General features: G+C 38.1%; 1 protein-coding gene across 6 annotated transcripts in view; it reads right to left on the bottom strand.

Moving 5' to 3' along the window:
• The window catches only part of LOC132161197 (PEX5-related protein-like), a 75634-nt gene extending 60960 nt beyond the window's left edge, over positions 1-14674 (bottom strand). For all 6 annotated transcript variants that reach the window (XM_059571078.1, XM_059571081.1, XM_059571080.1 and 3 more), the window contains exon 1: positions 13972-14674. In XM_059571078.1, coding sequence (XP_059427061.1) covers positions 13972-13992 — 21 coding nt within the window. In that variant the 5' untranslated portion in view covers positions 13993-14674. The remainder of the gene's footprint in view (positions 1-13971) is intronic.
• Positions 14675-27850: the final 13176 nt, after the last annotated feature.

The raw sequence follows: 27850 nt of genomic DNA, 5'->3' as shown, positions 1-27850 counted from the left end.
CAGCCGTGGGTCACCCTGATGCGCGCGCGGCTGGAAATCCAGGCGCGCGCTGGAACACGGTCTCTCAGCCAGCGCTGTAGTGGGCGCATGCGCAGCAGGCCCAGTTTGAGAACCGCAGAGGCTGATGCCATCAGACCTAGCATTTCCTGAAATCGTTTGAGCGGGTAAAGAGACCCGGCTTTGAACGACACGGCTAAATGCTGAATAGTGAGAGCGCGCTGTGACGTCAGACGCGCTGTACATGTCACAGAGTCTATGTCTATCCCCAAAAAGGAAATCCTCTGGCTGGGAAACAGAGCGCTCTTGACAGTGTTGATCGTGAGACCCAGGCATTCTAAATGGCTGAGGATCCAGGATCTGTGTGTCGTCAGTAGTTCCTCGGAATGGGCTAAAACTAGCCAGTCGTCGAGGTAGTTCAATACTCGCACTCCCCGCATTCTCAGGGGTGCGAGAGCGGCATCCATGCACCGTGTAAACGTACGGGGCGCTACGGAGAGGCCGAATGGAAGAACCATGTACTGATAAGTCTGCCCCTCGAAGGCGAATCTCAAAAATGGCCTGTGATGGGGTGCTATTTGAATGTGAAAGTAAGCGTCTTTCAGATCCACTGAGAAAAACCAATCCCTCGGGCGAATTTGCGCGAGTATTTGTTTGGTAGTTAACATTTTGAACGATCGCGTCATAAGCGCTTTGTTCAAACGTCTGAGATCTAGGATGGGTCTGAGACCGCCATCCTTTTTTGGTACGAGGAAGTAGCGGCTGTAAAAGCCTGACTCACGCTGCGCAGGGGGGACAGTTTCTATCACCCCTTTTGCAAGAAGGTTTATCAGTTCGGCGCGAAGGACGTGTGTCATTTCGCTTTTCACTTTCGTTTCGACCACGGCGCGAAAGCGCGGCGGTCTGCGAGTGAACTGGAGCGAGTAACCCCGTTTTATTATATTCAAAACCCAATTTGATATGCCGGGGATGGCCTGCCATGCAGCGGCTCGTGCGGCTATGGGTTGAATGTGCTTCGGGCACTGGCCGCCTGTTATGAGGGGACCAGTAGATCGGGTATGCTGTGCTTGTGACACTGTGGTGACAGCGCTTATTTGTAGGGTTGCGCACTGAGAAGTGGGCACGCGCGCTACATTTAGAGCACCTCCGGCGCGAGCGGGAAGGTGGGCATGAAAGGAGACCCGAGTGAGTCTTTGTGACACTTGGGGGAGTGTGCATACATGTAGGGGTGCGTACTGTGTAGTGGGCACACTGCCTACATAGAAAAAGCTCTTTTTGTGCTTTATTGAGGTCGCCGTGAAAACGGCGTTTGTGTGCAGGCGTGCGTGCATTGTAACAGGCTCGTTTACTGCAGTATAGACATCTCCAACCGCCTTTAGTGAGGGGATTGGAGGAAGCATGTGAGGTTTCTTGTGTGGTGGTCCGGCCGCAGCGGGACTTAACCACAGTCTTTTCAGCCCGAAGGTCAGGAGGGCTTCGGAGGCTCGGGGTTCAGCACAATCCTGGGCCGAGGTCCCCGTCTCTCTGGCGGTTTGCGGCTCGTAGAGCGAGAGCGGTGCTGGGTTTTGGTCGCTGGGCGAGACTGTAAGTCTGGCTGCGATGGCTTCGAGGTCTGAGGGGGCGGCGCATTTCTACGGCGTCCCGCAGCAGAGCTAGAGCGTTTCGGCAGGAAGTGTCTCATTGCCTGTGACGTTTTCTGAGCCTCAGTGAAGCGTTCAGCGAAACCCTTAACCGACTGGCCAAAGAGGCCGGAAGGCGAGATAGGAGAGTCGAGAAAGGCGGATTTGTCGGCGTCTTTCATCTCCGTGAGCGTGAGCCAGAGGTGTCGCTCTAAAACAGCGAGGCTTGCCATGCTTCGGCCGATCGCTTGTGCTGTGGTCTTTGTCGCACGCAGGGCTAGATCAGTAGCGCTGCGGAGATCTTTAAAGTCATAGGTATCTGGGGCAGATTCGTCCAGGTTACGGAGAAGTCTGGCCTGAAAAACCTGCAGCACAGCCATGGTGTGTAGAGCCGAAGCAGCTTGACCAGCGGAGGTGTAAGCTCGGCCAGCGAGAGCTGAGGTGGTGCGGCACGGCTTGGATGGATGCACAGGCTTCGACCGCCATCCAGCGGCTGAGGGCGGGCAGAGGTGTGCAGCAATAGCCTCCTCGAGAGGGGGGAGGCTCTCGTAACCGTGGTCTCGGGCGCCGTCGACAGAGGAGAGCGCTGACGAGACAGAAGTCTTCAAGCGTGCGGAGAATGGGGCTTTCCACGACTTCGTGAGTTCATTGTGAACTTCCGGGAAGAAGGGGGCGTTTCTTTGCGGAGGGGCCGAAGGGCGCCCCTGCAGGAACCATTCATCCAGCCTGCTTTTAGCGGGCTCGTCTGGAGGAGACCAGTCGAGCTGAAGGTCGCTGACAGCCCTTGTAAGCACGCGACTAAGCTCCGCGTCGATATCGGCGCATTGTCCGGTGCAGCTGGGTGCTGTAGAGGGGGGGGGGTCCGCAATGGAGCCCGACCATTCCTCACTACTGGACGCGGCGAGAGAAAGGCTGTCGTGTCTGTCCTCTTCCGCCTCAGGCGCTCCGAAGGAGAAGGGGGCGCTGGTGAGCAGGGACTGGCGCTGCTCGTCCATGAAGAGGACAGGCGAAGGAGAGAGAGCGGGCGAGGCACGCGGGGAGTGTTCCGGCGTGAGCTCGCGTGTAGCAGTATGCTCAGGCATTCTCTGATCGCGGCGTTTCTTACGCGGCACTTGAGAGAGAAGAGGCGGAGCGGGTGGAGCATCGTGGCTGGTTTGAGCTAATCGAGCCCGCAGGGTCGATATAGGCATGTCGTCGCACTCAGGGCAGCCGCCCTTGAAGAGTGCGCTCTCAGCATGCTCGCAGCCCAGGCAGGAGACACAGATGATGTGGCGGTCCTCGCTGGGCAGAGGGCCTCGGCAGGAAGCGCAGGCCCGAGGCATTTGAAACAACGCCTCGAATTCTGGAGGAAAAAAGTGTGATGCAGCGGCAAACACACTAGCTTTGAAAAGGATATAGTCACGCCGGATGGCGCAGCAGGAAGCGAGTGCTGAAGGCGGCGTCGAGATGAAGCACGAGCCGGCGTCCTCAGATCTGCATTGCAGTGCTATCCCGCTGAGAGGCTTTTCGACGGCGTGTAGAGGCTTCTCCGGAGAAGACAGCGAAGTGCAGGTGAGATCGCTGAAGGAGATGAAATCTGATCCCTATGGTGAAGCGGTGGCTTATATAGTTCCAGCCACGCCTATTTTGGCGCGCTCTGACGTCCAATGGGCGCGAAGCGCCCCCATTGGTTCGTTACTCTCCGCCGCCTCACCATAGGTTGCTGCAGTTGCCGCAGCACAGCCAATAAGTGCGCGAGCCGCTTCGCTTGGGTCTGCTGTGCTGCAGCACTGCGTTTTACATTATTTAAAAATTAAGGATAATTTTTGGCTTCATATTCTCGAGAAAAGGGGACCTTTTCCCATAGCGTAAGCTAGCTTACGCAGTACGAGAGTACTCTCGAAAGGGAACAAGCTGTTTCAGCAGAAGGAATTCCATAGAGAAAGTCCACACACACTACACAGCCACTACCTGAGAGAGCCATCTGTGTCTCGTCTAGTCGAGCCCCATGACAGTAGAGCCAGACTGTGTGCTTAGGGGTCAGTCCAGCCCTCTCAGACAAACACAATCACACTCACACATTCTATCCCTGAACACCTGGTGGAAATGTGCATGTAGGCCAATGTCTCGTGTCGGGTGTTTGTAATACAACCAGCCGCTCTTGTCCTCTCTCATATAGGTGTGCATTCAGTCAGTGATCTGTTGGTCAAAGATTACAAGTGATTGGTGCAAACACAGCTAACTGCCTGTGCTTGGGCTTCAAGTATTTGAGGACCATGAGTGATTTAAGTGGATCAGCTCATCAGAGGTGACCAAAAGATGAGCTGTTTTATCAGACCAAAATAGAAACACGTGCTGCTGTTTGCAGAGCTCTAAATCATGTCGGCCATGGTGTCGACAGTTTTTTTGTTTACCCTCCCTATGAAGACTTTTTCGGAGGGATTTATGTGGATTGTTTTATTTTTTTATTGTTAACCCAACTTGTGATTAATTCTCTTTAAGGCATTTTCAAGGCAGATTAAGGCCTTTTGTCTTTGAAAAACAAGCAGAATTAATTTAAAAACAACATTTGGACAGTTTTCACAAAACTTCTTGATGGTTGTATTTCATTGTACACAACACACAAATAATAGCATGGAAGACTGGACTCCATATTGATTTCTCTTGAGTTCGATGTTAGCATTTTGCTAAGGTAATGGCTTAATACTTACAGAATATTTTATGAAAGCATAAAGAAATATTGGATAAAATTACCTTTTGATTACACTTGAATAATGTATTGATACTTTTCAGTATTTAATTAAATACAAATGTACCTACACTACCAAAAATTTTGAAGTCATTATGTTTTTTAGAGCAAGATTAAATTGATTTAAAGTGGCATTAAAGACAATTATAATTAAGGTCAATATTTATTATATATTTATATTTCAAATGAATGCTGTTCTTTTGAACTTTCTAATGACAAAAAAAAAACGTATCACAGTTTCTACAAAAGTATTAAGTAGCACTGTCTTTAACATTGATAGTATACAGTACATTTATACATAGAATAAATTGTTCTTGTGCATCAGATCAGCATATTAAAATGATTTCTGAAAGTCATGTGACACTAAATCTAGAGTAATGGCAGCTAAAATTTAGACATTATACATTATAAATTATACATCACTATTTTACTGTATTTTTGACCAAATAAATGTGAATTTAAGAGACTTCTTTCAAAAACATTAAAATCTTAATGACTTCAGACTTATGAATGATCAAATAATTTCTTAGCATGTCATAATGCATCATGGGATTGGCTTCTCCATAAAGGATGCAATGCGTCAGAATTTGGCCAAAGCAAAGTATCTTAGGAAGCAGAGTAATAAAGATGCCTACCTTTTGGAACAGATTTTGCGTCAGGAGGATGCATATGATGCCTAAAATGCTGCATCCGTGGACAATTTACTGGGGTTTTGAAAGAGCGCTTCGGTTTCAACACTTCACTCTTGTGGTGTGCCATATAACAAATGTTATTTTTCTGAATTGCAATCTCATGAATCTACTACATCATACACCTACACCATAAAGTTTATCCTATCCCTATCTATGTCCTTCCTGTTTGCATTACACTCCTGTCAAATATGGATGCATCTTCCATTTTTCATGAAGAAGTCTGTAAAGGATGGATAGGATTTTGCCCTTTGACCATTTCTACTGCATGCAGCATGATCTCTTCTGTTTCTGAGAGGGGAATTCATCATGCTAGCATCACTTGACCTCATCACATGTGAGTTTGTGTGGAACAGATGGGACCAGGCAAGGGTTTGGGTCAAAGCTGTGCTGAAGGCACTGCCCCCTGCTGATTGAGTCTCTTTAAAAAGCCCTCTACTGAGGTAAATCCCAAACTGTCTGCCAATGTTGCTGTTGCTTCCTGTACTGTGCCCCCTGAAATGGAAGTGCAACAATGTTTTGGTTGGCATATTAGGGTTAATATGCATATTTATCGAGGTCTGATTCCTTGTTCCCTGCTCTATTTAACAGGAAGTGCCAGCTTACAGTGCATATAATAAAACACTGTGTCCAATAAACTCTTTCATGATATTCAGGATGCCAAAAGTCTTAATTAGCTTTTCTTACATAATTTTTTTGCACCTCAGTTTGACTTACTTGACTTTGACTTGGTGGAACAAAACAGGTTTTGCATTCAGACACACAACAATGTGTTAAATGGAGCTGAAGGTGTATATATATATATATATATATATATATATATATATATATATATATATATTTTTTTTTTTTTTTTTTTTTTTTTTTTACTGTATAACAGAAAGCAGCTTTTCCATTCAATGAAATTGAATGGTGACCATGGCAGATTATTTTCAGTCAATAACTTAAATTTGAGCTCAGTTCTTCACACAAAGCTATAGCTTCAGAAGACTTGAAATTTATGGTGTGTGTGTGTGTGTGTGTTTCTGTGAATTGTTGGGACTTTCCATAGACTTCAATTACTTTTATACTGACCAAATGATATTTTCTATCCCCTAACCCTACAACCACCCCTTACAGAAAAACAGTTTGCATCGTTACAGTTTCAGATAAACATCATTTACTATTTTTAATCATTTTCCCCCCGTGGGGACAGAAGACTGGTCCCCTCAATGTCAAAAATGTCAGGTTTCACTATCCTTGCTGTGGGGACATTTGGTCCCCACAATGTAGCATAAGCAATTACAAGGGTGTGTGTGTGTGTGTGTGTGTGTGTGTTTCCCTTTTGAAGCTTGGCAGCCTTTGGTCCCAATCCAGTTCTACTGTATGAAAGAGAACGGCTGAACATCTGCTGAACATCTCTTTTTGTGCCCCAAGAAAGAATGAAAGTCAAACAGGGTTAGAAAGGCACTTGGGTGAGTGAGTGTGATGATGTTTCATCTATTTATTTTTTTTGTTTGTTTTTAGGCGCACTATCCCTTTAAAGTCTCCTGTGTTACAAAATGAGCCTTTTAAGCTGCTATGTACTAGCCTCAGCAACAAAGGTTTAAGTATCTGGAATCAAGTCAGGGTTTTTATTCAATTACAGCAGAAGATTGCTTGCTGTGTGATGAATAAAATTCACATCTCTACCATAAATTTTCAAACATCAAAAAGAAATCTGACTACATCCACACCCTCAGTTAAGCTGGTCTCACTTTATGCAATTTTGCTCACCTTCTTCTACAGCAATTATCCTGATTTGTCAAGATTCTCTCAGATGCTGTTGCTTCCGCCCAATGTTATGTAATGGAGTTTTGAGACTATTTTGTGTCACATAAAGCCTTAAACTTTAATTTGAAAAATCAGAGAAGTCTCTGTTTGTTTCTCTCTGATCTCTGTGGACTAGTTTCCAGAATGGTTTGGTTCAGTTCATTAGCAATGGTAGAGAGAGAGAGAGAAAGGGAGGGAAAAAGAGAGGGAGAGAGCATGCAAAAAGAGTGGATAGATGAAGATAAGATGTCTATAATCAATAGATATAAGATCTCCATACTTGTTCATTGGAAAGTGCAGTAATTGCATGTTGAAATTGCTTTTCTTTGTTTTTAGGAAGGGTTGCTATAGAGATATTAGAAACCAAAGAAAGAAGAATTTCTGCACCTCTACTTTTGTCTCTCAATTGTAAACTGACTGGGCAAAAATTAGCAAGCTAACACCCAGAACAAAAGATAAATGTGTACATTGGTTGCCTTTTTATGGAGAGCTCTAACTAAATGTACATTCCAAAATAAAATAAAACATAGAATAAACAAAATCAAACAAACATGAAACACAAAACAAAAAACGAACTAAAAATAAAAACATAAAGAACAAAACATGAAACAAAAAACAAAACAAAAACACCAAAGACACAAGACGAAACAAAGTGGGGGGTTGGGGATCATGTTCGCCCAGTAACTATGGCTGCTACACTTCTGCTAGAATTGGTGCCACTTCAAAGAGATTAGATGAGGGTTCATATTTGTCTGTCTACATTTTACAGTGCCAAAGCACATCCTGTCTTCCCTGATGACTAGTCTCATATAACGCCTATAGCTGATGAGTCCACGATGGACCCTGATGAAGGCAGAGCTATTGTATCTATAGGCTGCACTTAGAGATGGATGAGGCACCATGCAGGGATGGTGGAAACTGCCCTACTTCTTGCAATGAGTTTGGATTTAAAGCTCAAAGGAATTGTTCCTAACTGACCTGCTCATTTCATTATAGTTCCTCATCCCAAGCATATACTGAGATTCTTTTGAATTATGGGATAGCATGTGCAAATTTACTATTCCCTCAATGGTGACCTCGTTTGGCTCCAGTTCATACTGCAAACCATCATATTTAAATTCATGATCATAAAAAAATAATACTGTAATCTGATGCTATCTTTGAACCCTCAGAAACAAAGAAAAAAGACATGCACACAACATTGCAGTCCGGGTTCATGCTTTTCCAACATATTTTCCCAAAGCTTTCGCCACACACAGTACATCAGAAGCAGCTTCTTGATGAAAGTCTTTCACTGGCCTTACAACTTTCTCTCCATCCATGAAATTTTAACATTTCTAATTTATTATATATTAATTACCCTCTTTTTATGCATTACGTAACAGCGCGAACATCTCTCATGTAAGACTCTCATCATTTATTTACCGCCTTTAAAGAAGTGACAGAGTCAGATGGACCATCACACACCAAAATGAGATAAAGATTCAACAAAAGCTACTCACATATTCTCCGGGGGGAAAGTGAACACTATCACTTATTCCGCCTGCTTCGGTCTGATTCTCCTGACTCTCTTTTCACACTAAGTATCTCCCACTGATTGTTTTCCCTGCCGGCCTTGAGTTTTGTCCTCTCAGATAAGTGTCCATGAGAGACGTGACACATTCAGCCTAATCAGCTCTAACAGGTAAAGGACAAAATAGTCCCTTGTCTGTTTGTTTCTTCAGGAATTTAGGCTTAAGAGTTGAGACGGACATGCAAAACTCAAATCAAACACCAGCAGTGAGATCCTCCTCATCGGTGATGTAAAAATACCCCCTGTCAAGAAGCACACCTTGAGTGAGACAGATGGTCTATTGATTTTATTTGAAAGGCTGCCACATGTCCCTGTCTATTACACTGTCCTTCTTCCGGACTTTATCAACAGGATTTTAGTATTACTGTGACAGATACTGAGAGACAGATGCACTCTCAACAGCTAGACAAACTGATTGTGTAAGCTAAAATATTCCATTAAAGCAGTCATAACATGCAAGGTGTCACAACCAAAGTGACTTACACTGCACTCAAGCTATACATTTAGCAGTATGCATGTTCGGTGGGAACTGAACCCATGACCTTGGCATCATATGAACCATGCTGAACCAGCTGAGCTATGTAAACATGTTTCGTTAACATTGATGTCTGAGTCTTTGTGCAATAAAGGTACCCACCAGCTTGCCTGACACTCTAGTTTAGTCAAATGCAGTTTACAAAGCAACTAATTCATTAAGTTTTTCATTGCAAATTAATCAAAAGTTGATTCTAAAAGATCAGCCATAACCTTTCTTTTAAAGGAACAGATTACCCAAAAAAGAAGATTTGCTCATCCTCATGTCATTACAAACACATATACATTAATTTCTTCTGTGCAATACGAGAGAATATATTTTGCAAACTGTTTTAGCTGTCTGTCTTTTTGAAGATTTTAGCTTTTTGGAGCCCACTGACTTCCATAGTAGACAAAAAGGGATTGTGAAAATAATCCACACAAATGCTATATTGCAAGTCTTCTAAAGCCACGCAGTCTTTTAAAAAAAATAATATTTCAGAATCAAACCACATACATATGTACATCAAAGCACACATATACAAATGTAATTACATATGATGACACAAACATGATTGGCTGTAAACAGCTGAAAAGGCTTTAAAATATATTAATTCATGCTATGCAGAAGAAAGTAAGCCCTACAACATTAGCCTGGTGAGAAAGCAAGATAATTTTTCATTTTGTGGTGAAATGATTTCAGATCTTATCAAATGTCTTTAAACTTTTAGACGACAATTACATTTTTGTCCTCGTGTCATTCCAAACCCATTTAAGTTTTTTTTTCTTCTGTGGAACAAACAAGAAGATATTTTGAACAATGTTTGTATCCAAACCGTTCTGATGACCACTTACTTCCACTGTATGGAGAAAAACATGGATATTTCTCAAAATATTTTCTGTCATGTTCCAGAGATAAAAGAAGGCCTACATGGAATGACATCAGGGTGAGTAAATGATCACGGACTGGTTTGGTTTCCATACGACTTCTGTTGGATTTTTTGTCTATGCAACGAAACTTAAAAGGAACCCCAACTGTTTGGTGATCCAACATTCTTCGTAATACAGTATCTTTGTTTACGATCCACAAAAGAAAGAAATGCATACAAGATTGAAATGACATGGGGGTGAGTAATTGATGACAATTTTCATTTTTGAAGATGACAGAAATTTCATGTCTTTCGAAAGTAAACACTTTTGAGATCCATTAGCGATTGAACCTGGCATCTTTTAATTTCGTTAAAGCCTAAACCTCAGATAAATGTTTGAGTAGAGCTGAATTTCGAAAGCAGTTCTATTTCTTTAAAGTGTGCTTTAAAGTGTGCTGTTTCCACCAGGGTACTATTATAATTTGCTTGTAATTTTATCACGTGTTTAGCAGCACTGCTTGTAACATCATTTATCTAACCTTCATTAGCCCACAAAGGATTAATCTATGCTTATTACATTAATATTTAGACGATAGAGACTCTATAAAACTGTCTTTTTCTTTCTCAGGCGTTTCTATTGGGAAAGGCCCTGAAAGGTCATATTGAGACCCTCTCACATAAATCAATAGCTGTCTCAATTGTAGGGTTTCTGTGAGCCCCCCTCGTCTCAGCGTGCAGCAGTCTGGGCTGCATGTTTCACACTCTCAGAGGTGTCACACAAGCATGTCTCAATCACTTTTTCTGAGCCCGAGATGAACTGCTGTTCACCTCCTTGGCAAAAGCACTACCACTGTCAAAGCCAGGGATGCAACATGAAAAAGCCAACAGACCACATGCCTGTCAGCCTATCAGAGCCACATGGTAGGAAAGCACCTGACAGGACTGTATCTGCACACCTGTGGGAAATCAGAGAGACTATATTCACAAGGCAAAGCTACACCAAGGGATTTTACACAACACAGCAGCTCTATGAGATACCCATTAGGCAGGCAATTTAGAAAATGGGAGGATAACGTTGCATTTATATATAATTTTATATTTGAAAAAAGGCTGACAGAGCACAGTAAATGCTTTACAGATGCTCTGTTGAGAGTAATGGCCATTTGTTAGCTAGCAGTACAAATGACTTTAAGTGAATAATTGTACCACACCTTGGCTTTCATTTATAGTTATAAATGGAAATATAATATATATAATAATAAAAAAACAAATAGAGCCTATTTTTCAGAAAACCAATATGGCCTTGCAGTAAGCCATGAATGGAGGTATGATATTGCTTGTATACAGTATACAATACATTCCTTTTTAAAAGTTCGATAAACAATCCAAGAATGAGTAACTTACATTTTACACAGTTTGGCCAATTGTAGTCTAATTCTGCTCCTCGAGCAAAATATTTATAAATAAAACCAAAACAGGATGTGTACTGATAGTCTGATAGAACACTGCAAACACGTATAAGTGTGCTCAGTGACTCGGTGACTCCTATAAATAATAATACATATAATTAAACTGCTTTAAGGTTAATTTCAGGGTTGTATGGTTGTATACAGCCATTTATGAAAGCTTTCAATGGATTTACAGAAAAAAGAACTGAGATAACTAATAGAATATTGAACTGTGACACCAATGATTCTTAATTAGATTCTGAAACAGGGGTTTCATCCTGTAGGGAATCGGACACTAACTAAGCTTTTCTGAAAATGAGATGAAAAAAGACATCAGGCTTTGGTTAAAAAATGGCAAGTAAAGCCTGCAAAGGGGTATAGAGACAATCCATTAATTCCTGAAGATGCAGAAGATTCTTCTGCTAATTAAAGTAATATAAAAGTAAAAAGGCACGGGAGATTTTTGCCAGTGTTCCATAAGGTGCTTAGTCTTGGCCAGACAGTGTGGTGCATTTCAGTGATAGCAGGAGTTAGACAGACACATTACGCACACAGATAGCTGCACTTGGGCTGTTTGTGATGCCCATGTTTGATAGAGAACGCAACACACTGCGTTGCAAATTAATCTCAAACAGCCATATGGCTGTAAAGGGCAGGAATCACCCAAGCAACTGGAGTTATTTATAGTAATTATAACACGTGTTGTTACATCTGAGGTGTGAGCTGATATATTTGGTTTAAATGGGTAAAATGACCCTTAAAATAACTACTTTGATATTTATCTGCAGGTATCAATGCACAGATTGTCACAGAGGAAATATAAGATAGAACAAACCCTCTCCGTTTTTGTGAAAGAAGAGTATTGAGTATAAGACTGCTTTTGAATTCTTATTGTTGTTTTTTTTAACATATATTATTATCAAATCGTATTGTGTTGTTGAAGATATTACATGCTACCCCTAAAAGAAATATGGTCTATGAAAATGATCACAGTGAAATATTGATTTCCAATGCCCCCTAGTGTGGTAAGATACTGTTTAATACAGCGAAGCTACTCACAAACTTGGAAATCCAAGTTTTCTTTTTTAACAGCGAAAACCAGCAAAGCATATTCATCTGTTAATGGAGTTAACTCTGACTATCTTGTATACTTAAGTATCAATTAATTATTGCTTAGAAATTTGTTTTTGAACTCTTTGCAGCAATGCAGTTATGTATATTTATACAAATTGTGCAAATGCGAACTGTTTGCCTGTAATATAAATTCCAGCACTAGTGCAGAAAAGCAATACTCATTTTTTTCACCAACGATGGAGCGAAAGAGTAAACAGCATATACTCTGAGATGGCTTCAAGGGAGAATGAGCCGTCACTGTCAAGATAAGTGTTTCTGTTTAGGGGGGAGGAGCTGCAAAGAGCCCAGTGAAGGACAGATAAAACATCTGCTTTGCACAGACAGAACATTTCCTCTTAAATTACCTCCCTACCTGACGGAGAAAACGTGATATCTTACTCTGCCTAACTCCCCAAAGTCTGAAATAAAAGCCTCTAACATGAAGAGAACAGTTATGAATAGGAACATATGAGACTCTTATCAAGTGTCCGATTACCTTTGTGCTGAAAAGACATCCATTTTCTGTCTCCTGGAACATTAATAACACAATGGAACAATTATACTCGTATGCACATTGTTGCATATGGTACATCATGTTACATAGATATGTATGCACATAGGTTTAAGGATAAGTAGGTGTCTAAGTATAAAACTGTGGTCAGTCAAAAAGAATTATTGTAAATATAATGAATTTAGTGAAGCCAATCACTATCTAAGTGATATGAAGGTAACTGAAGCCACATCTGTCGTAGACAAAGGGTATTAATAAGCTACTCTGGTTTCCTAAGAAGCTGTAAAAGAAGTCATAAAATATTCAGCTGGTAAATTACTTGTAAGTTTTAAGACTTGGTAAACAAAGTGCTGCCTGCTTTAATTTAGCAGTTATGTAATTAAGAGATCTTCATCAAATAATAACAAACAAACCCTATTATTGCTGTTGTAAGAATAGAGGTTCAAAAGAGCCCCGTGTGTCACATTTTGTACAAAACATGATTTATGGATTGCTTCTACAAAGTTCAACTCTGTAGGCCTGTTTTTTTATTCCCCAGGTGATGCAAACAATGTTGGGTAAATTACTATTGGTGATACTACAACAAAGTGTGCAACTTTGAGTGAGTGATTTTTAGCAGTATATCCACAGCACAGCAAGCAATGTTTATATGCCAGTGTTTTTGTAACTGGAAACTTGCTTTTCTTCCTTTTTGGCAGACAGCTTATTTTACCTTTTAATTTGTCAAACTGGCATCTTGCATCATTTAAACCAGATGAACAGCACTGGTCTAACATTTCTTTGGTTTGCTCATGCATAAACTGGCATTTTCTTTATATAGAAGTATAGCATATATCACCATTTCAGAGCCTATCTGCCATTTATATATCTTATATCACGGAAATAAAAATAATTAACACAACAAACAACAACAGCAAACAATAATCTTAAGGAGGAGGACAAAACCCAACTTAACTCGTAAAGCTCTGGCATATGATTTAAATGCACCGATCACCTAAGAATTGCACCTAACATGCTTCCAGTGCAATCCAGTAATTTCATTGCAACTAAATCAATTCAAATAACAACCATGATAAGCGTAAAGAAAAGTATTGTACGTATTATGTGAGCAGAGTCTTACCTGCAAATGCCCCTGGTACATATTTAGTGGAGAAGGTCCCAGTCTATGGATCTCAGTTAGATGAAAGCAAGAAATATGATGACTCTTCTAATGTTCATGCGTGCGAGAGTGTTTTAAAAAGTACTTAAAGTACTGCTCTTGAAATTGAGTCAAGTTAGGAAAGCCGACACACCGGAGCTGTCTCGTGAACAAAGTGCTGAATTTACGCGCACGCAATAGCTTTCGTCACCCACGTACTTTATAAGGCGAGGAAGCTTGAGCGCAGCTGCTTCCGAGCTTCACGCGCGCCGGCGAGTCTCTTCACCAAGTTGCTGAGGAGCGCGATGGATGCGCTGAACGCTCCAGGATCGTGCTTACGTCATAATCTCAGCCCCGGTGTGGCTCTCTGGGTTTTATCGTAGTTGGTCTGATTCTTCAGCAGTTCCTCCCTCCTTTATCAGTCTCTCTCCTTGTCGACTGTTCGTCGTCCCCCTCCTCTCTCCAGCACAACGGATTTAGGCGGAGCCGGTTCCGTCATTCACATATGCTCAGCCCAGGTGTTCTCATCGTTTTAATATTGTTCAGCTAGCAACTAACTTACTAAATCAAGTGAATATGTCTTGGTCCTCCTCTTCGTGTGTTGTTCTCCTTAGCTTCGCAGTAAGGAGGCGCCACTTGAATTTGTTTTGTTACATAATACAGTATTCAGTTGTCAGAGTGAACACAGCAGAATGAACAACATGCAAAATAAAAATAAGTTGCAATTGCAAGGTATTTTTCACTTAACTAAGGAAAAAGCATATCAATTATAGTTTATGAAATTATATAAAATTATTCACAAAATGTCACAAAATAAATTGCACATAACAAAATACATATAATATGGAATAAAAGGAATGGAAAAAGGTGCCATAGAATGCAAAAATCACTTTTATAAGGTGTTTGAATACAATTGTGTGGCAACTGTGTGAAAACAACCAGCCTATAATAGTAAAAATCCTGCAACTCATTGTTTTATAATCCTAATAAATCATAATCAGTCTCTCCACACTAGCAGTTCCGGGTTTCTCACTACTATGATGTAATACTCGGGGAAAGTCCAGCCCATTTGTGACCTCTCTGCCATATTAGCATATACAAAGCATTGAGTGAGAAACAGCAGTCCGCCATTACTGTTCTCTTGCTGTAGCTGCTGGAGGTACTTTTTACAATGTCAGCGCCAAAGAACCACTAAAAGTGTTGCGTGTTAGGAAGCACCAACAAACATAGGAGTCTTATAGACAGCTGAGGACACAGTGGTTAACTTTCATTTTCAAAAGAAATGTCCCGGGGTAAAATAAACCTGGAAAAGTTCTATACGTTTGTGCTAACATTTTACAAAGGACTACCTCACAAACGAAGCAACGCTTTGTGCGCAAAAGTCTAGACTCCAGACAAAGTAAGCATCATGCATCATATTTTGTTTTCCAAAAGAGTTTTTTGGCTCTCTGTAAGAATTATGTCGCTTAAGCTATGCCTTAGAAGTTCGTAAAAACGATCGTACGACTGATCTTAATATAACGGTCTGTTTCCCAAAAGCATCGTAACTTAAGTAGCACTTGAAAATTATCGTAGATCTACGGGTGCTCTGGAATAATCATTAAGCCCTAAGTGCATCGTAAGAAGATAGATTTATGCGATCACCTGCAGGACAATTGGTGTATGTCAATGACTTGCTGAAGTGCAGGAAAGCCAGCTATGTATTGGACCCTGAAATAATGTCTCACTCTCTCTCTCAATACTGTATATAAATAAATACATAAAAAATAAATGCATTTAGCAAACACTTTTATTCAAAGTGACTTACAGTGTTCAGGCTAACACTTTTTACCTAACATAAAATATATAAGTATATAAAGTATATTGTACACTATAATATAATATAATATAATATAATATAATATAATATAATATAATATAATATAATATAATATAATATAATATAATATAATATAATATAATAAAATATAATATTATTGATTATAATATAATATAATATAATATAATATAATATAATATAATATAATATTTTATTGTATTATAGTTATTATATCCAAGTTGTCTGTCTGGAACGCAGCATTAAGTTAACATCAATAAACGATCGTGTACTCAGGGGCGTAGTTTATGGGGGGGATGGGGGGGAGGTAACCCCCCCAATATTCAAATCCATCAGTTACAACCCCCCCAATATTTCAACATGAAAATCACAGTAGATCAAATGAAAAATATAATATGAAAAAATAGAATTCATTTATTTTGTAAAAATAATTTTGTTCCTAATCAAATATGAGTATGTCATAATAAATCAGACAAAAAATACTCCCCCTCCTTTGAACCGATTGGTAACGCCCAACCAATGAGTCGCACTATCACCAAAACAAGCGAGTGGTGTTTGAATGGGAGAGCACACGGTTATTGTTAACGCCAAAAATGAAGAGAAGCGCTGCACAGCGGACTATATTTAACTGCTGGTCAGAGAGGGATGCAAAAAAAAACATAAAAATACAGCATGTACTGAGATTGAGGTATGAGAATATTGTGTAATAGTTAGTACACACCACATATATTTTAGCTAGCTAATCCATTGCAATGTATTTAGCTATAACTATCAGTATAACAAGTTACCAAAGCAGCTGTCTGTTTTGATAGTATATTTTTCAATAGTGTCTGTAATTATCAACGACAAAAGTATTCACATCGGTGTTTGTTTTCTTACTAAATTAATCTGACTTTTGAACGAATTGGATGAATTAACGATTTAAGTGGCTAACTCATTAAAACAGTGAAACACTGCAGCCTACTGGCGGTTTCAATACTTAATTTCTTTCTTTTGATAATCTCTACTATGTTAGAATTTTATGAATGATGATTATACACAAATTTCATAACGTTATGAGGTGTATAATCTCTTAACATGTTTTTATAAAAGATTCGAGGTAAATATAGCTGCAGGGTAGAAAAGTCAGCAGAGGGAGAGGAGGAGCAGGTGATCAGGTAAAGAAGATGCCATTCAATCAATAAAATAAAATAGGAAACAGTATAGAAAAACAGCAGCTTTGTAAAGTTAGGCTATACATTAATGCCTTTAATGTTTTAAAGATGTGTTTCCCCTTAAAAAAAATTAAAATGCATTAAGGTGGAATGTAAAAATCTTAAAATAAATGTCTAAATGTTGTCTCTTTCATATTTGTATATGTTGAATTTGTAATCAGTTAAAGCATGTTGCCAGATAGATAGATAGATAGATAGATAGGAAGAAATAAATTATCCAATAACAATACACATAAAAAAAATGTTTTTTTGAAAAAAATAACGGGCAACATACAACGTTCAACCCCCGCAATGTTCAAACCAAATCTACGCCCTTGCGTGTACTACAAAGAGCCATTCTATAAGGCGACGTTTCAGCACTTGACAAACGGATAGCGACTCCTAAGTAGCACTTAAAGCACAGCTACGTGCGATTGCTTTACGTGCATTGTTGGGAAACGCACGTGAAACAATAACGAACGATCGTAAAATTACTCGTAGAAAATGCTCTTAATCGCTAAGATCAATCGTTATCGGGAAAACCGGCCCAGAATGATCGTTAAGGAATGTGGTAGTTAAAAATTGCATTTGGAAGCAATGTAAGGATCAGTAAAACGGTCACCACCAGTAAAACCGTAACACCGGTGGTACTGTCTGCCCGTGAGCATGATCTCTTGAAGCTCCTCACTTGTCTGAAAAGGGAGGCGGGAGCACCATTTTCGTTTAAAGAGGACAAACAAAAAACAGTGTGTTTTGGCTGATACCCTGAAAGTGACAATTTCAAAAAGCTCTAAAAATGATCCGTGGGATATTTTGAGATAAAACTTTACATACACACTCTGGGGACATCAGAGAACAGTTTAAAATATTGTATCAATGCATTCTATGGCACCTTTAAAATGTTTTAATAATCAAATATATTCTTATTAATAGAATATTTAAACATATAAACCAAATGTTTATATACATACATCATGTTGCGTAGTATGTTTACAGAATTTATTTTTAAATAGATTTATTTGTGAGTATAAAATTCTTTACTGCCATTTTTGATCAATTAAATGTATTTTATATAATATTAATCTTATATAATTATAGAATATTAATCTTCTTTGTAGTTTTATAGAATATTAATCTTCTTCCAAAGATTTTAATTGATTTTAATCAAACGTGAAAGTTTCATGTCAAAACATTTCATGTTATAAAACTTTTCTGTGTCCATCATTTAATGTCACAATAATTGGGTTTTTACTTTTACAAATCAATTTTCTTCACCAGTTAAAAATAAATAAAGAAAGAAATAAATGAATGAATGAATGAATGAATGAATGAATGAATGAATAAAATAACTCTGGCACCACTCTGACTTTAATTTAAAAATGATGATTCTTAACAGTTTAAATGTTTTAGTTATTTAAAATGTACTCTAAAAATTAATGTTGTATCCAAACTAAAGATAATAACACAAATATTCATCCTAACTTCTAAAAACACTGGCATTAAAGGATCAACATGTTTTGGAGGGCACTTATCCTAGTAACAGAAGTCAACTCTGTTAAAAAGAGAATCTCTTCAAGAGAATGGAACAATTCTTTAAAATGTAATATTTTATTATCAGAGGCAAAATGAAAAATATGCCCTCTTTTCAGTTCATGAAAAATGGTGATTAAATTAATGAAATATTTATAAGAGAGGGCAAGAATAGATATTTTCATTTATTCAAATAATGTATCTGCAGTAAGATTTTTAAAATACTCTGAGTATGATAAATATGACCGTTATTTAAATTTCAGACTCAGCTCTATTTTTGTCCATTCCAATGGACAATATATTGTTGACAAGTAACTGAATCTATAGGGAAGCTTCATGGGTTGGGCCCTTGAATACAGTCTGACAGCTGTCTAAAAGGTATTCATTGTTTTCTGTCAACATAACAGCATCATCATTTATCCCATATGAGAGTCAGAGACCTGCCTGTGTTTGCCGTCTGTGTTTGTGTGGCCTGCTGTTTGGTTATGAGGACATGTGATGTCAGTGACAGTTCTATGGTGCTTGGCTGAGAGGGGTTTAGCTCCAAGTAAGTGTTCCCAGGCCTGGATGGGAATGCTGATGTCACTCAATGACACTCCAGGCTTGTAAGCAGACCAGAACCAATGGAAAAAGTGACTGTATCCAGTGACATCACTAGGTCTGAGAGTATAAAAACTAAAAGGTACATCTTTGTTCCTTATTTATCCTAAATTGTATACGTATTAGTTCCTTTTATTAATTTATGCTTTTGTAACAACTTAATAATATAATAATAGATCTGCATGCATCTGAGTACAATATGCTGCATAAAGCTTTCTAGTTTGACAGCATAAATAGAAAGATGAAAATTATAAATGAAAAGTTAGTTTTGATCCAAATCAGTGATCTACGGAAATTCAGCTGACACTTCTCAACACACTTCTTGTTTTCTGACAAATACTTGAACTTTGTTTTCATCTTTTTTTCTCACATTTTTCATCAATTTTTGCTTAAAGGATACAAAGGAGAATTATTATTATTGCTGCAATAATCTTGGTAGGTATTTACCAAGTGATTAACACGATTCAGTATTGAGAGATGATTGTAATCTTTTTCTAAAACATGGTTTGTTGAGGTTTTTGTCATAAATGTGACGTAAAAAGATTATTTTGATGAACAGTTGCTCCTTTTACCTGGTTAGTATAATGTAGATTGATTTAATATAAAGCTATTAAACACATGTTTCCCAAAAATGCATTCTGTTGCTTCAGGAACAAAATTTCAGTGGCATTTAGTTCACTCGTAAATGCCACCAATATGTCACTGAAGATAATTTTAAAACAATAGCTCTCTGGAAATGGATAAACTGGTTAGGAGTCTGCAGTAATTGTCAGTCGTGTTGTAACTCAGTACGCTGAAGGGATTTCTTAGACATCCTGTACTCATTAAAAAGGAGGGCAAGAGTTATTATTGTCTATAATTGCAATACTGAATCATACACGATTGTTGTTTATGCATGTTAAATTTGAGTGATCTTTTGTCCTGTTTTCACTCATGTAGTACTGTAACATAAGATTGATGATCCTGCTAGATTATTGATCGTATAACAAACAGAGAAAGCATCAACCTGATACAAATAGTGCCTGAGTCGAAATTTACGTAACTAAGCGAAAAAGAGGAAGAGAGATGCTGTGACTATCTATCACTGTAATGAATACTGTCTGCCTACCAGACCAAAGTTTGAAAGCTAATTTCATTCACCTTTGATGCTTTAAATGAATAGTTATGACAAGTACAACAGCAGGTTTTGCTTTTACAGCTTGTTATTGCTTTATGTATCGTGTGGGATCTTGTGAAATCCCTCTACCAGCTTTCAACACTATTTAAACATCAAGACAGCAGCTTGAGTCATTAATATCACTTTATTACACATTTTCCATTTGAATATTATACTATAGCTACAAATTGGGTCAATTCACCCAAAAAAGGAAGTTTTGTCAATATTTTCTCATGTCGTTCCTCACCATTTGTGATTGCCAGAACTTTACCGTAAAATATAATAACAACATTATAGGTTTTATAGAATTAACCTAAATTTACAGTAAAAAAAATATATCATTAACTGATGATATGTGATGTACAGTACAGACCAAAAGTTTGGACACACCTTCTCATTCAAAGAGTTTTCTTTATTTTCATAACTATGAAAATTGTAGATTCACACTGAAGGCATCAAAACTATGAATTAAACAAAAATTCATATGATAAACATCATTTAACAGCTATCTATCTATCTATCTATCTATCTATCTATCTATCTATCTATCTATCTATCTATCTTAAAGAAAACCTGCTTTTGTGTAACACAGGGGACACAGCGGAAAGTCAGTTTATGGTTTTTACCATACATTATAAGATGTCTTTTTTTTCACTTCCCAAAACTTTAAGCAGTATTTTACTGTAAAACTGCAGGAAATATCCAGTTTTTCCACCCTATATAATAAAGGAACTTACTGTTAACCAATAAACAGGTTTTTTGGACAACAGAGATAAATTATTAAATTGTTCTACAAAAAAGCCTTAACTTCACAAAAAACTATAAACTGGTTCTTCAAATCTGATTGGTTATTCGCAATGTTGCTCCATGGTCAACAAAGATGCTGATCCAGGAACATGTCACACTTTGTAAAATCAGGTTCTGCTGCAGATGAAAGTGAGTTATACAGGTTTGAAACAGCACGGCAGGCCTACACAGGTAATACATACTGTTCCTTTAAATAGAGACCAGAAAACACAATAAAAGAGAGACTCTGTATAGTCTATATATCAGACACAATGAGCTTCTTCTACTGTCAATCAGAATTGGCCATGTGACCTCCCCACCAGCACTCTGACAGAGCAAGAATTAGCTGTCTGCTGTCTATAATACCTCACACCTCAGCACACTCAGCTGGCGTAATGTACACATAAAAAGAGTTAAGTGTATCCCAGCCATCATTTGCTTGAAGCCTCCACATATGACAAAACAATGTTAACAATGTCACTGTTTTAAATTACATTTATATCATCTCTCTGCTCCATTTAATCCATTTGAAGTATTTTTGTATTTCTCTGGGGGTATATGACAGCTTTGTTTCATTTGAAAGCAATGATAGTAAGACAAAAATGAAAGTTGGACTGGAAAGAGGGATCTGTGGATCTTGAGGGATTTAGAGCCCATGATCTCATTTCCTAGTGTATTTTTAAAGCTCAGATGATCCATCTTGGGTCCATAAATCTCTCTTGCATTGGGGAGAACCAAGAAGCACCTTGCGAAAGCTTGACGTGAGGAGTGCAGCGCTGTTAATGAACTTTAAAATGGGAGTGAGCGGCAAGGGCTATCAATTATAATAACAGCCTCCCCCTCTTCGAGATAGAGCAACATCCGTCCCCATTATGGTCCAACACCTCCACCATGTTTAGCCTCATTAAGCAACTCTCCTCAATAAAAACGAGGGCCAAAGGCCTCATCACACGGCTGCACTGCTTGAAGTTGATAGATTCATATTTTGGCAAAGTCACATATTTATATACCCTGGCAATCATATTTTAATATGATTATGACAAATGTCCTCAAAACTATAGTAATGTCAATAACAACAACGACCATTGGAATACATGTTCAACTATAGATTTGAAGTCAATACAAGAAAGAAAAAGAGTTCACACTAAGGAAAAAGAAGACATCTTAAAAATATTAATTTTAAAAATTAAACTTTAAAAAGTGTCATGTTGATCATAAAAGTAAAGTGCCTAAAAAGGGTAAAAGTGTTTTAAGAAAAGTTTAATTTAATAACTACAGATGTCATGTGCTGTAACAAACAAGTTAACAGTAATATCATATTTCCCTTACACCTTATATATACATTATTATGGTAACAATAACATATTGGCTGTTTATTAATACATATAAAGTACGTATTCTGCATGACCATGTCCTACATCCCTAATCCAACCCAATAGCTAAACTTAACAATTACCTATTAATAATCATCAAATTAGTATTGAGTATTGATTAGTCATAGTTAATGGTTTGTTAAAAGCGAGAATTGGACCTTAAAATAAAGTGTGACCATTATTATTTACAAATGAATAAATAAGTACTTGAAGGGAAACTTTGTTTCAAATATCATAATAAATCATTATTTTATAAATATTTTAAATACATTTTTGAGGAGTCACACCATATTATTTTCTTTTATATTTATCATATTGGTTGGATCACATGACTTAAAGACAAGCATTTTAATTGAGAAAAATCTAAAACACACTCATATAATAAGTTGTATGTATGAACTGCTTTTTTAGTGTATATTGTTTTAAATAAATTAATATATATGACAAGAGAAATACATTTTAGCAATTGAGGTAAAGCAGAAACACACAAGTGTCCCATCTTTGCTTCATTCTGATATCCATAGGCTTCTGTGTTGGCCCTTAGGACTGAGACAAGCTTGAACATGTTGCAGTGAAAGAGAGACCAAATTGGACAGGCAATTAGTCACGATTAGTCCTTAGCAATCAGCAATTAACTATTGGGTGACACATTCGTAGGCCTACTTCAAGAGGCAAGAAAACTTTTTAAGACCAGAGCAACAACATTTGACACTGCAAGACATAGATACATTAAACATGGCCAGAGGAATACTCTGCATATGGAGTCTAATCTACATGAAAAATGATCATGTCGAGACGACATTCTTTATTACAGCCACTGAGGAACAAAAGCCGACTGCTGAGGTGAAAATGATCTGAAAGTAAGATATTACTGTAGATGGATTACATAAAATATATCACAAAATAATTTAAGATGTTATGTGTGGCTAGTTTATAAAATTAAAAGTGAAGTGAAACTATCGCTACTAAACTTTCGCTAGCCGATGGTTCAGCAAATTTGTTACCGGTTCGTATTAAAGTCCTGTCAAAAGTTGCTTCCCTGAAATCGTTTGTGTGGTTTTTGCCTCTGATGAGGAGTTTGTTTCCGAAGACAGAGGTTATGTCAACATAAGCAGAGCTGTTTTTAGGAGAGGCAGATGAATGGGCCCATGGGAACCTATCAGAACATGGTGACAAAAAATAGACGGTCTCTGGGGCCACACTTAGACTGAAGTGAGAGGACATGATCTCCTGGTTTTCAAAACATGAGATCAGCTGCTTTCTTGAGTCGAATCTTTTTCTCCACCATCTGCCACTGTGATTCAGCTAAACCAAAATAAATGAGTGATGTAAAAGATTAAATTTTCAAGAAGAGGCATCTTTTGTTTTTTGGGCTTGGGTTATTAATTTTCCTGATCTTACATAAGTAAGGATCAAGCTTTACCACAGTACTAGAATGTATTTCTTAACTAACAATGCATGGCTCCATGACAAATATACAGTAAATAACTGAAAAAGTGTGACTGCTTTCCTTTTTTCCGGCACAATTTATATGGTCATTCTTGATTAAAATAATAGTTCAAGCAAGATTCATTGGTGAGATAGGACTCACTGATTTAAAGGGATTGTTCATCCAAAAATGAAATTGTCATCATTTACTTCAAGTTTACCCTCAAGTTTCTTTTTTCATTGTGCGCAAAAGAAGATTTTTTTTGAAGAATGTTGGTAACAGCTGCTGGTAGCTATGGACGTCAATGGCTACCTTCAAGTCTTTGGTTTGAACTTTCCCTTTAAGAATCCATTTGAATCCATTAAAATTTGTATTCTGGTATGTTTTGTACACACACATACACAAACAAAACTTGTTATATTTTAAAAGACTTGAAATATAGTGCACATGTCGTGCCACTTCACTGACATCATTATTTTTTTGGGTGTACTGTTCCTTTAAGACTTTTCTTAACAAACAAATAAGGAAACAATGTGATTCAATATCACTATGACCTCCTGTCAAGAGATGTAAAATCAGGACATGTTAAATTAAGACACACTAAGCTGTCCTGAACAGCTGTATGCTGTCCATGTAAATTAAGACAAGATTTGTTCAAGTGTTTCTCCATCAGCTTTAATTTTAGTGCTTGAATGCAGATGTATGTTACACAACCACACCATAGTCTTGAGGCAGAAAATAACAAGGGAATGTTCTCATTAGTGAAGAGGTAGAGAATGCCAGAAGGTGGCTCAATTATAATACCTACTATTGACACAAAAGTGAGAGACAGTATCGTTATGCACTTGAACTGTGCAAAGCTTTTGTGTCTGACTGCCTCTTAATCTTGGACTGTTTCTGTGACTGTGCCTTACCCTTCAATTTCATAGCTTTGGCATTCCCAAACATATTGCATTCTTCTCACTGTGATGCAGTGTAGTTGCATGTTATACCATTGACAAAGAGACTCTTTTTGTTAGGTGTAGATCAGGCCCTGAGAACTGACCAATTATCTAAATAAACATCCAGTAATACTGATAAAATAATCCTAAAAAATACTAAAATGGACTAATAGCATAGTTCCCCCCTTACATTTGGATGATTGGTTTTTGGGATTAAGGCCTCAACAGAAAAAAAAAAAATCTCACTTTTGATTAATTTTTGCAATTGAGTGTGAATGACCACTTGAACTCAATTATGTCCTAATTCTAAGACTGATTTGCTCTTGGACTGAATTGTGAAATAGTTTATGGTAAAGTACTGTTATGTTTAAACAAATAAAGAAATTAATTAACTACTAATATGTATGCAAAATGATTAATCGCAATTAACCACATTCAAAATATGTTTGCAGTAATGTTTACATACTATATGTGTGTGTACTGTGTATATTTATTACGTAGATATAAATACACACACATATATGTACTGTATATATATATAAAATATATATTTGTATGTACAGTATATATATTTATACTTGTATATCATTTATATTATACATATTAATTTATACATATACATTTTACATATACATATACAATCTTTTTTTAATGATGTGAGTTCCGACATGATCAAGTTTATCACCAAATCACACACAGAGTACACGCACATTGATTTATTAAAAATCTAAATTCCAGGCATTCTAAATTGTAGACAGCAAAAATGCGTGTATATTGTTTTTATATTTATATAATTTAATATAGTTAACTTAATATCACACAAAGAGTAGTTTTTCTGCAGATATCAGTATGATAACGTTTAATAATCATTTTATACAAGTTCAGTAAAGCAATAATTGACATTTTAGACATAATATTGCTTGTTTTTGCTCAATTTTGCCAACGAAAATAAGTTAACTTATTGAATACATTTAAGAGCAGCATGTATTCTGGTTTTAGATGAAGGATAGCTGGTTGTTAAGAAGTCTGATGGCTTGAAGATAGAAGCTGTTCTTCAGTCTGGTTGTCCATGATCGGATGGATCATAAGTGTCTGCCAGATGGCAGTGTGGCAAACAGGTGATGAGCAGGGTGAGTGCGGTCCTTGATGATGCTGCGAGCCTTTCTCAAGCAGCTAGTCTGATAAATGTCCTGTAAGGCTGGGAGTTTATGTCCAATGATGAGCTCTGCTGTTCTCACCACTCGCTGAAGAGCTTTGCGATCGAAAGAAGAGCAGTTGCCGTACCATACAGTGATGCAGCCGGTCAGAATGCTTTCTATAGTGCAGCGGTAGAAATTTGACATGATGTTAGAGGAGATGCCAAACCTCTTCAACCTCCGCAGGAAGTAGAGAGGCTGACGGGCTGTTCTCACTATGGTCTCTGAGTGTAGGCTCCAGGAAAGATCCTCAGACATGTGAATGACAATGGGAACGTGACCCATACAAGAAAGGACTGAGTACACATCCCTGTGGGACCCCAGTGCTGAGTGTGAGTGAGGAGGATGTGTGATTGCCAATTCTAGCCACCTGGGGTCTGCCGGTCAGGAAGTCCAGGATCAAGTTACAAAAGTGACTGTCAAGACCCAGATCTTTCAGTTTGGCTAATAGATTGGTAGGGATGATGGTGATAAATGCAGAGCTGTAATCAATGAACAGCATCCGCGAATAGGTGTCTCTTCCCTTCAAGTGTGCCAGGGATAAGTGTATGACCATTGCAATGGCGTCATCAGTGGATCTATTTGAGCGGTAAGGAAATTGGAATGGGTCCAAGGTGTCAAGTAGAGAGGAGCAGATGTGGGACTTGACTAGACGTTTGAAGCACTTCATGATGACTGATGTCAGTGCCACAGGTTGGTAATCATTTAGGCAGGAGACAGTGGTTTTTTTGGGGAACAGGGATGATGGTGGTTTGCTTGAAGCATGTGGGGATCACTGTTAGTCTCAAGGAGAGGTTGAAGATGTTGGTGAAGACATCTGGTAACTGGACAGCGCAGCGCAGCGATATAGCACAAATTGCTCCATATGCGTTGGGGGTCAGAGCCATGATATTCTGACTCCACTCTGTCCCTAAAGTATCTTTTGGCTGATTTTATGGTTGTTTGAAGGTCATACCTGGTCTTCTTGTAAGCAGTTAGATCCCTAGGGTTGAAGGCAGCAGTTAATGCTCTTAATCTGGCACGCTCCTCACTAAGTAAGACAATAAGTACTGGATGAAGTGCTTCTTACTCATTCCCAAAAATACAAAATGGGAGAAAGAGTAAAAACTGAACACAATCTTGCCACTCAAGCGGTGTATGAACCTTTTATATATATTCTTTTCCATTTTGCTTTCCATTTGGCAGTATTACTTTCAATATTTAAGTACGTTTAAGATTTTAAAAATACTTTTCGTACTTGAGTACAATAAATATTGCATGCTTTAAGACTTTTACTCAAGTAATATTCTAAACGGTGACTTCAACTTCTACCAAAGTCATTTTCTGGTAAGATATCTGTACTTTTACTTGAGTATGGCTTTCAGCTACTTTATACACCACCATAAACTTTTATTTTGAAAGCAATTAATTGTTTTGCAGCCCTTATAAATAAATTAAATAATTAATTGGTAATTTTGTATTAATTTGGTCATAAAACTTTTTTGACTTCAAAACAGGATTTTGGAACTAAACAAGCTGTGCTGACAAGTTTTGGGTACCAGACAAAATAACTGAGGCAAACGGTATGATATACCTGTGAATAGGCATAATATTCTTGGCGTGGAGACTTGATGTAACATTTTTGGTGTTGTTGGCAGGATATCAGCATGAAAACAACTTGAACAAATTGTTCATATTTTCCAAAGTTAGTTCATAAAGACAGGTATATGAATATATGGGTCAGTTGTCCAAATATTTGACCATGTCAACAGGAAAGAAATGAGAGAAAGGATGTTTGTTTGTGGTTTGTAATAATGTTCTATTTCAAATTATTCTGCTTT

This window comes from Carassius carassius, chromosome 17 (assembly GCF_963082965.1).
Source record: "Carassius carassius chromosome 17, fCarCar2.1, whole genome shotgun sequence".
Lineage (NCBI taxonomy): Eukaryota > Metazoa > Chordata > Actinopteri > Cypriniformes > Cyprinidae > Carassius > Carassius carassius.
This window is presented reverse-complemented; position numbering and strand designations above follow the sequence as displayed.